Source organism: Taeniopygia guttata, chromosome 15 (genome assembly GCF_048771995.1).
Source record: "Taeniopygia guttata chromosome 15, bTaeGut7.mat, whole genome shotgun sequence".
NCBI lineage: Eukaryota > Metazoa > Chordata > Aves > Passeriformes > Estrildidae > Taeniopygia > Taeniopygia guttata.
In genome coordinates, this window is record NC_133040.1 from 2,958,771 (window position 1) to 2,970,030 (window position 11,260).

General features: G+C 42.3%; 1 protein-coding gene across 3 annotated transcripts in view; it reads left to right on the top strand.

The window, feature by feature from the left end:
* RSPH14 (radial spoke head 14 homolog) overlaps window positions 1–6,559 on the top strand; it is a 72,228-nt gene extending 65,669 nt beyond the window's left edge. For all 3 annotated transcript variants that reach the window (XM_041719312.2, XM_072936123.1, XM_072936124.1), the window contains 3 exons: window positions 3,489–3,714; window positions 4,941–5,077; window positions 6,042–6,559. In XM_041719312.2, coding sequence (XP_041575246.2) covers window positions 3,489–3,714; window positions 4,941–5,077; window positions 6,042–6,301 — 623 coding nt within the window. In that variant the 3' untranslated portion in view covers window positions 6,302–6,559. The remainder of the gene's footprint in view (window positions 1–3,488; window positions 3,715–4,940; window positions 5,078–6,041) is intronic.
* Window positions 6,560–11,260: the final 4,701 nt, after the last annotated feature.

Here is an 11,260-nt window from a genome sequence, read left to right on the forward strand (position 1 = left end):
TGGCAACTCCTCTTTGGGCCGATTTGAAAAAAAAAATCAGGAAAGGGAGGATGAGAGTGGCCAGACAGTTATGAGAAGGAAGAGATGAGTGCTCAGATAAAAAGCAGCCCAAGGGAAGATTACAAGTTCTCAGAAAAACAGATCAATAATGATGTTAACTATGCAGCTGCAAATGCAACTATTTGCATTTTGAAAACATTTTTCCTAACTACTTCACTGGGCCCAGGGCAACTAGAACACTCTCTGCAACAGACCAACCCCTTTGAAAAGGCAATATTTTAATGAAAAAGTTGATATCCTGAGGACGCCACTGTATTTTTCAGTACAGGACTACCCGAAACTCCAGCTTACCTTCCCCTCTTATTGCTCACCCACTAAGATCCAAGGATCTGAGACCTCTCTCATTTACAAGTGACTCCCAAACAACTTGCCACTGATTTTGTCTCCTCCCTTTCCCTCTCCAGACCTTTCAACCTGTGGTTCCCTTGGGAAAACCATGACGAATTTCCACTTGGAAATCTCAGTCTCAGTGTTAGGTAGTCTCTTTTTGTTGTTGTTGATGGCCTTTCCTCTCCACCCTCTTTCTCTTCACCACACTGAGACTTTTGACAAGGTCAAACAATTAATCTTTTTTTCTATATTTATATCTGGGAAGCTCCCTCTAGCAGCATGACAGTTTTTGAGGTCAGACAGCTTGACAAAAACAGTAGACAAAAAAGCTCCTGCTACAGAGACCCAGCCTGATAAAACAAAATCAATTTAAAAAAAACATTAGAACATCCCAAGTGTTCAGACAAAATGACTACCAGTAGCCCCAGAATAAATCCTGCTTAATGACTGCACAAAATCAAAGCTGCTCTAGACAACATGGTACATTATCTCAGCAGCTTATGGGCACAGACACAGAGTGGCTTTGTTGGGTTTCACACCCAGGACTGCAGCGCCACAGTAAAGGCCAGCACCAAAAGAAGACATGAAGTGCAATGAATGAGGGATGACTGAGGCAAAGAAAGTCAATAAACATTAACTGGAAGGAATAAAGCCAAGGGCCAGTGAAAGCAGCCCTGGCTGGATGAATGTATTGGTGGAATACATTAAGGATAATTGAAACACCCAGTCAGAAAAAAGTGAAACCTGAATGCTGGTTATACTTCCTGGCTGTATGATGATGAAGTGATCAAGAGAATTGAGAGAACTTAGGAAGGAAGTCCTGAAAAAGAGGGAATTGCAGCAAAGTGAAAACGTAACTTAACATGATGGGTTAAAACATGGCTAGTAAGTATTTGAAAGCAAGTACAAAAACCAGGAAAGAGCTGAGTACATCTCCCAGCACGAGGGAGGTAGAGGGAATGCTACAGCAGCAGTTGTTGCAGACAGAAGGAAAGTTAAGTTAAATCAAGCAGTGGTTTCTCTGGGCTCAAACCAGAGTGTTCGAGTGTGTCTGTGCAAAAAGGGTTTGCTTATGGACTGTGCAAGGCACACTGGGATCCACGTGAGTTAAGGCTACACACAGGGGTTTGCAACAGGCAGTGTGAGCCTAAGTCTGTCACATCTGATTTATTGCTCTTCCTCTGAAACTGTACCTTCCAAACTGAGATTCTGTACTGATTTCCACCCAGAACTTAGAAGTGCATATGGTGACTGGGAGCAGTCTGGGGATCCCAGTTTCATGCACTCAGGCCATACAGTTTCTTTTCATTAAAAATTTTGGGAGGAGTTTTAAAAGTTGCATTTGAAAAATCTTGTATTTCACAGGACATTTCAAAAGTCTGATGGGAAGTGTGGCTAAAGGAATTCTGAATATGGTTTAACTGCTTTAGTCTGCTTCCCTGGGAGCAGTTCACTAGTGGGTTCCCTACTGCCTGGCATTCCATAAGGCATGGGGAATTCCCAGATATATTTCTGCTGTTGTCTAACCTGCCAAAACCTTTCTATACCTTTAATGTATAATCCAAACCCCAGCAATCCTTCTCAAGAGGGTTGATGCTGGTCATGGACGAGCTGGGCCTCCTTCCCAGGGACCCTCCAACAGAGTCCTTTGCAGAGCAATAGTGCAGGTGTCCTTCATCACATCCTTCTGCAGGGACAGTGTAAATGGGCTGGAGCTACTCTTTGACAAATTTCTTTTGTTCCTCCAGGGAACAATATAGGGTTGGTTGGGCTTTTTTCACAGTGAAAGCACCAACTCCCCTGTGTAGTGACACACAGAGCCACAGCTTCAAAGAACATTGTTTCACTTTCCTTTCCTGCTTTACCTTTCTGGCACAAGGAGAAATCCTTGTTTGTAAAATGCTCTTAGCCTTCAACGTGAATTATCTTGCAACTGATTTTCCTTATTTATTTGAATTCTCACAGAAACTGACCTCCAAATTTAGCACAGGTAGTAGAGCTGTAATATCACCCCAAGGCATTTCTTTGCTTTGGTATTGTAATGTGGATCCTAATAAGTCAGTACCATAAGAAGTTATTCAGTATTAGCAAAGCCTCAGAAATATGTACAACAGAATAACCTCTAGATTAGAATCCTGGTTTTCACCCAGTTATCAAGGTGAGGGATTTCTCTTATGCACTACCAAGGGTCATTAAAATGTCTTTCCCTCTTGTCTCTGCTGTGGAGATTCATTTGAAAATACCTTGATGACTCTTATCCACAAAGCTTCCTTATCTAACCATATATGAATCACTTTGAAAGGAGCCACATTTCTCATAGCAACTAAAGAATCAGTCTTAGCAACAAGACAAGCTGGAGAATTTTGTTTTCACATAGTTACTCGTGGACAGTACATTCTGCTTTCCCCTGGCATTGCTGTTGCAGTGTTGACTTAGTAAAGGGTGAGAAATGGTACAAATCAGACTCTTGCTCATAGCAAAGACATCACTTGCAGGGCAATTTATGATCCTCTGCCTTTGATGTTATATTTTAGGAGCCAGTGCAAGAGTACTGACTGCTGGAAAGTTCAGAATTTATATTTTTGCTTTGACAGAACTACTACAAAGAAATATGTAAGGAAGTTGACAGTTCCCAAAATCTTGACTTCCCCCCACCAGAAACCACCATGGAGAATAAAAGAACAAGCTCTAAAGGCCAACATCTCTGCCTCTCTTAGTATCTGTTCATGTTGAGAACAGTTAGAAAGGCTGCATAGAAGTAACTTTGTAATGTATATAAAATTCCTGTATTTTCCTTTCAGGGATAATTTTGGGAGAAATATTACAGAGAAACTGGGAACATCAAAGCTATTTTCATGTTGGTTATTACCTGGTATTGATTTCTTTAGAGGAGTTTTGGGGAAGCTTCCCAAAGAAGCAATGCTGAGATGACATTTATAACAGGGGAGTGTTGGAGTAGTTTCCATCTCTCAGTCCCACTTCTGTGTAAGGAAATGAGTTCCCACATGTATTTTGACCCTTTGAAGAAATTCCAGGTGCAGGTAGCAATAGTAACAGCACTCAACTCTCAACCACATTCCTTCCTGTACACTCTGCAGGGGCTGGTGGTGTCCTGCAGGCTGGTTTGATTCCCCCACTGGTCCTGAAGATGCAGACAGAGTTGGATGAGATCCAAGAGCTCATCCTTGGTACCCTCTCCAACTGTCTCCGCGTGGAGGTTTCTGAAGCCCTGGCAGCTGGTGCTGTTCCTGTGCTGAAGGAAAAGCTCTCACACCCCTCCACAGCCATCAGGAGCAAAGCAGCCTGGGTCCTCTTAGAAATCAGGTAAAGAAACATCTCTAATGCTTTAGTCTAAGAAAGAACTAATTCTTTCAGGAGTAAATTCAGGAGTAAATTCAGAACTAATTCAGGAGTAAATAAATGCCATTCATTTACAACTGTGTTCCATTACACACTGAAGCTGCCACATTTCATATGTAAAGCACTCTCAGCCTGAATGCACACATGGGTAAAACAAAATGGGACACATGGAGCTTTAAAAATTCCTAACTGCTATAAATCACTGAAGAAAGCAGATGCTGATCAGTCATTCCTTCTCCTTCTGTTTGTTTTCAGTATTGGCAATGGAATCAGGATTTTTTCCTGGTACAGCACTGCTAGGAAAAAATTCTTACATGAAAAATCTTGTAGAAACAGGATTCTGACCACTATGGAGGTAGGGAGAATCTCCCTTATGTTTTTGGAAAAGTGCTCTCTCTCAGAAAATTAGAGATCCCTGGAAACTTTCACTGTGATTGAAAACAGAAATAGTTTTCTGCCACAGGCTGCGACATACATTAGTGATGGATCAGAAAAAGCAATCTTGATATTAAATTTGTGTATCAGAGAATGGATGAAAGGAATAACTTAAGTCCACTGTACTGCAATCAGAAAATATAATAAGTTTTCAACAAATGTCTAATTTAGAGTCTGCAGTTGATGTAGTTTATGTATCACTGGCACTACACATTTCCTCATGCCCTATAATAAAGAGAGGTATTAGAGGAAAAGAGTATCATTAACATGAGTCATGGAAAGAAAGCAAAATGCAACTGAAATATGGATATGAGCTATGTTCTAGGTCCCTGCAATGGCTGGGCCACATTAAATATTCTCCTCATTAGAGAGGCTGGAAAGAGAGAAAAGTGAACTGGGAGAAGAATTCATTTTAGTCCTCTGGTTTAGCAGGTTTTTACATGTCTAGAAGCTTCACCAGCCAGGTTTGTAGCTCCGTTGCAATTAGGACCAGCAACAGCAGCGTGTGACAGTGCTGGTGGCACCGGGACAGGGCACAGCAGCGTGTGACAGTGCTGGTGGCACCGGGACAGGGCACAGCAGCGTGTGACAGTGCTGGTGGCACTGGGACGGGGCACAGCAGCGTGTGACAGTGCTGGTGGCACCGGGACGGGGCACAGCAGCGTGTGACAGTGCTGGTGGCACCGGGATGGTGGCCAAGGGGGCTGCATGGGCAGCAGGCTCAGTTCAAGGACTCAGCCATCTTCTCTCCACAGTTCTCATGCCGAGGGGAAAATCGAGGTGTGCAAAGAAGAGGTGATTCCTGTGCTGGTGAGCCTGCTGGAAGACACACAGCCCGAAGTTCAAGTTAGCTCAACGGGAGCGCTGATGTTTGCTCTTGTTACACCTCAGGGTGAGAAACAGAGGCAATTCTGTTGGGGTACCTCCTGGAAATCCAATTCTAGGGCAACTAAGTAACAAAACATTTGCCCTCCCTACTCCCCAAGTCTTCAGTTTCTGACATGTCTAGAAACTCTAAGAGTGCGTCATTTCTTTATAACTGTCTTTAGCAACTATTGTTGCTTCGTCACAGTGCCTAGGGGGGACAGGATATTTCACATTTCATTCCCCTAAGTAGGTCAAGAAGTTATTTATCTACCTCACCTGCATAATTTCCCTGCAGAGGGGGAACATTTTCTACTCAAGTCCAGACCACACAGAGATCCAGAAAGCTGGAGCTGCACAGTGCTCAGTAGAGGAGCGCTGCTATCTGGAAACATTCTGGGATTAGAGGCAGCTCCTCTCTCACAGCTGGGAGAGCAATGAATATTAATAAGGTCTGTAGCTCTCCCAAGTAACTTACATGACACAGTAAATACTAACTGCTAAATTTCCAGTGTGATGAATGAGTAATTAGACATAAAAGACTCAATAACAGCAGTTGTGTTACAGTCCTCCTCTGCAAGCCTTCCTCGGGCTTCCAAAGACAACTCAGAAGTGAATCTCGGTCTTTGAAGTGTTTTTAAAAATAAAAGACTGGAGGATGCTCTTAAGGGCATCTAGCAAACTCCACTCCTCACCCCCCTCCAAAACAGTTTATTCTATCATTTAATGCCTCATGTAATTTTGGATAATTTGTTGCAAATTAAATACTAATGTGCAAGGCAGATAAAGTTAACCATGAAAAATCTTTTTCCTTAAAAATAAACAGCTGGGAGCCAACCTTAGTCTCTGAAAAAAGAGCATGTTCTACCTCTGTGCACTGCATCTCCAGGGCTGTTCTGAGCCATAGCCAGGCAGGGAATGGAACGTGTCAGTCCAAAAGGATGATGATTAGATGTCATTCCACGTTTCAAAGCCAGTTTGTTTCCCTACAGGGAGATCCTCAGCCATGGATGCTGAAGCCATTCCACCTTTACTGACGCTGGTTGCTGAGGAAACCAGCAAAGCGCGTTTGAATGCAATCAAAACCCTCACCCTGCTGGCTGAGCTGCCAGAGGGCCGCCAGACACTGCTGGATCACAGGGACACATTTCAGAGGTGTCTGGATGATCCCAGTGAGGCCGTGCAAAGAGCTGCCGAAATCGCCATCACCGTGATCGACTGGAAACCCTCCTGCAGCCGCGATCTTTTCTAGAGATCTATTGCCCTCTGTTGTTGTCTGGATGTAAAAGGTACACGATTACATGAGACCTTCAACACCAGAGCTCCCTTCCTCACTTGCTCTAGATCAATTTCTCCTGAAAAGTTATTTGGCAACAGTTTCACATCCATATTGCAGGTCACAAGCAGAAAAATGGAGAAAAGTTAGGAAGTGTGGAATTCTCCACTAGGAGTTATTGCCCAAATTACCAAGATATTCCTATGATAAAAGACATGAACCCTTTTTGTTTTATTCATAATGTTCTGTCTTTTTTTAAAAACCTCAGCCTATCAAACACTTATCAATAATTAATTGTATTAGAAAGGTTCACAATTAACCCCTCCATCAGTGTTGTGTGTACTGACAAATTGATCTAACAGGAATTCACGTGAACTTTGCTGCAAACATTTGTTGAACATGGGATTAAGACCAAAGTCAGAAAGCTTTACAAGGGTATCCCTTGGTAAAGCTGAGTTGGAGCCTCTCCAACAGGAGAGCAGAACAGCCCTGGCCGTTCTCAGCCACCAAGGAAGATGTGACACGGTGGCTGGCACAGCTTCACAGCAAGCCCCATTTGTTTTCACTTGGGTTTTGTTCTCACATGGGAGCTTTATATCCAGAATTGTAGCTACAAAGAAGCTGCATCAGGTGTATAAAAGGGGTTATTTGTCAGGGCTGCTTTTCCATCCAAACCCAGGGTCACACTGCAAACTGCATTACCCTTAAACTCTTCCTGTAGGAGTGATTACAGTTAAAATGTTTCTCTTCCATAATGTAACCAAAGGGTGAATTTCCTCTCCTATAAGGATGTGATTTAAAAGCATTGAGTCAGTTGGATTCATTCCCTCCAGGCAGGATCTTGGAAAAACTCTGCCTTTTAAACACATAAGGCACTCATACAAAATACATATTGGTGCCAAAGTGCATCTAACTCAATAAGAGAAGCCAGGAAGCTTTAATAACATACTAAAGGACTAGAGCAGCACAGTGTAGGCCCAGCTGTTCTTAGAGAATTGCAGGAAAATCTGGTAACAATCATCATTTTAACCCAGGTCCAACCTTGTCACAGCCTTCCCTGATAATTAAGGTTTCACCCTTCAGTGAGTTCCCAAGATAATTCGCTTGTTCAGATGCAGGAATAAGACCATATTCACTGAACTACTCTGACTAGAAGAAATTGACTTGGACCTTAAGTAGTGCATTCCAAGTATCTGCCTGATCAATGCTTTAAAGACAATATAAACTGTTCCCAAAAAAGCCTCTACATGGATCAGTGTTCTCATCTTACACACACAATACAGAAATGGAACAAAGCCTCAGGTGAACTCTGAGATATGGACACTGCTGGGGCCCTCCCACATGTCAGCTTTTGTCTCAGCAATTCTTTGGCACTGTTAACACCTGACAACATGAAACCATCACACTCCAAACACAGACAGGAATTCCCCTGGGCTGTACTGACCACGTGCTGCCTCTGCAAATGCCAGAATTTAAAGTCTGTGTATGGAACAGCCACTGTTAACCACTGTTAGTTGGGGTTTTCTATTTACAAAACTGCATTACTGACAAAAAGATGGTTGCAGATATAATAATCAAAAGTCACAGGCGGTGTGCTGAGGGCTAATTCCCTGCTTTGGGATGAGAGACAAGAGTCCCCATTTCATGAGGCTGGGAATTAATTAGCACTGTAGGAGTCAGTAAACCAATTGGCTGGATCAAAGAACAGCTGATGAACACTTTCCCTGGACTCCATAATAAAACTACCATGGACTTGGTCACAAAAATACTGAAGATCATTTTGGATTGCTTCAAACACATGACAAATACTTAAATTAACATCTTGGGATCTGGCACCCCACACCCCAGTTAAACAGAAATGCTGTGTGTACAGCAAGTCTCTGGTTTTAGCACTTGCCCTCCCCAGTGCTCTATGCTCCTATGGCTTTTAGCACCAAGGCAGATTTTTAACATCATTAAATCAATTTGCCTTTTTAGCTTGAAGCCAACAAATATTAAGGCCCAGATATAATTAATATGGACCCAGGTCAATACTGGAATTAATGCAGTTACACTCTACACAGACTGAGTTTTGAAACCAGTTGCCCAGCAGTTCTCAGCAGCACCAGAAGACAAGACAGCTGCATCCATGGGAAACAAGACTTCCCTGTAGAGTCTGGTATCCCACCCAGGCAGAGCTCACAGTGAACTTTTTCTAACAGTTTCCAGAAGGTTATGAATGTTATGGCTCTTTGTTCTTGCAAATACACACTCATTTCAGGAGGCTAAGGGGTGGAAATCATTCTGTTCTGCTCTGGTAAATGGCAGCTTTTAATTCCATCTCTTCACGTTTCAAAGCAGGGAGTATATTTGTTTCCCACCACTACCTTTTTCTATGAAAAAAAATAAAAATCATATAGTGAGAGATTTGTCTAAGGACAAAATAGTCTAGGAAAATCAGATTTGGCTAATGACATTAAACAAGAATGGCAGAGACAGGTACAAATTAAGCTATTATGGTCAAAGCACATGACTTATTTTTAGCATGACACAGTTTGCAATTTGAATGAATAAAACTCATTTTAATAATTTGTTTTAGCATACCTTGCATATAAGCTACATTTTTAAAGTTATAGGCTCCAATACTGTAAACAAAAATGCTGCACAGAGTGACAAGAAACTCACTCCTCAGCTTGAAGCTCTTCCAGGTACCTTCAGAAAAGGAGGGGAGGTGCTGACCCAGGCAGGCACAGCTGCTCTGGCCTCAGCTGTGCCAGGTGAGGGGAGGGTGCGCTCAGGAGCTCCAGGGGAATTATTCTTTCTCACAGCTGCCCATGGTAGAGGGCAAGAAGGAATGTTCTTCAGGAGGCACAAAAAAGGTAAACTCTTTTATTAGTAATAAGGATGATAACTACAGGCACTGCTTATGCTGTCTTGCATTAGAACAACCAGTAGAAACTGGAGTGAGTGAAGTTTTGTCTGTTCTTTAGGTTCTCTAGCACAGGCCTACAATACACACTCCATAAGAAAATGCCAGGAATCACCAAATAAAGCCAAGTGCTTTTGCATTTCCCATCTCTTTCAGCAGTGTATTGCCTGCTGTTATTAAATCTGGGACTACAGGTTTTCAGCTCAGCACAAGGGAAGGTCTCTGATTGCTGCTCCCTTCCCTCTCTGGGGGTTCTCTGCTCCCCAGAGAACACTGCAGGGCACAGACACCTGCAGCTGGCACATGAGCCCACTAAGCAAATTAAAGCACCCAGCAGCTTTCCTAAGAGCAGCTTTGCTGTCACCCCACAGCCTGTGCCCAACCCTTTTCTGTGTTGGCTGTCCCCAGAAATGTCAGCTCTAAAGTCCTCTGGCTCCACACTTCAATCCAATGATCTCAAGTGCCCTTCAAATACAGTGACTGGCAATACATGGATTTATTGTTTCGCTTGGCTCCTCGTTTTTGTGTTGGCTTTTACTTTATAGGAGCACTCCTGGTTTTGCCAATTAAGGAAGGTCAGAGAGCTGAGCTCCCTGGCAATCCCAGCAGCTGCTGGGCTGCACAATCACCACAATCACCACAATCACCTGCACCTGAGGAGCTCAGCCTTGTGCCATGGCCTAACTCACCATGGCCAGACAGTCTGCTTGAAACCAACTCATGGGTACTGCAGATTCATTCCAAACAAAGCCCCAGACCTTCCCTCCCCTCGAGTTTCAGTGCATGAGGTTTTTCAGTAATGGAATAGGAATAAACCCAAATCCTGATTGCTAAGAACAGGGTGTTCTCATCATCATCAATACTGAACATTTGTGAGATAGTTGGATACATTTTTGTGGGTGATACAAACCAACTGAAGAGTGATTACCCTTTTTCAGGATTTTTCTTAAGAACTATGTAGTATTTCTTAAATGGAAAATTTTGTTTAGTGTGTGTTCTTTACTGAGCAATGTCACAATTTGCTGACAGTGCTACTAAGTGCATATTATATTTTATTGAAATAATTCTGTATATCTAACTAAAGTCCACTAAAATAAGCTTTAACCATGTATCTTACCTGACAGGGTAAGCTGGGATGTCTCAAGATCCCCTGAAACAGCTGCACATGCCATGCAGGTACTTTGTGCTGTGAGCCAGAGATTTATTTGGAGTCTCATCACTAACCAGAAGTATTTCAAATGTATAGTCAAACACTGGGGAAAAGGGAGTGCTCACAGTTCCCACTTCTAAAGCATGACAATGCCCAGATCAGCATAAGGTACTGCTTTTAGCTGAGTGTTCCCAACAACAGCTCCCCTGAAAACTGAAGGAAAGTCATTTTCTTCCTTAAAATCATGAATGCAATAGCTACCAACCTGAGCTGGCATTTAATGTTAGCTAAGCATTATATATATAAACATTATATTATTATATAACAGTTTTATCAACTGTTCACAATATAAGGCAGTTTTTCTTTGAAAATCTACAAAATTACAGGAGTCAACAGTAGCTGTCAAACTTTATGTAAACATTTGAGCACCTCCCTCCACAACATCCACCTCCAGACCAGAATGAATTAAGATTGCTGAGGACCAAAATCATGCAATGATGCCTGATTAACCAGGAGGTCATCCAAAGGCTGCTCAGACTGCCAGGAAATCGCTTGTGTTATTTGCCTTTATCCAAATAGCTTTATAGTTTCACCATATTTTTGTAGCAAAGAATGACAAAGAGGGATCTGAGCAATCCTTAGTGACATCTTACTTGTTTGTTTTTCATTCACTACTATTACCCAGAGCCAAAACCTAGACACCAAATGAAGTTTCTCTGTCTTCCATCATATTATATAAAAATCCCATCACTTTGTGTACACCAAATACTTCAAAACATACAATTTCTTTAATACATACAAGTCTTCATTGTTCATAAAATACAATTAATTCCAAGGTCTTTAAAATACTCTGTCACTGTGTTAAGGTTTGCACTGG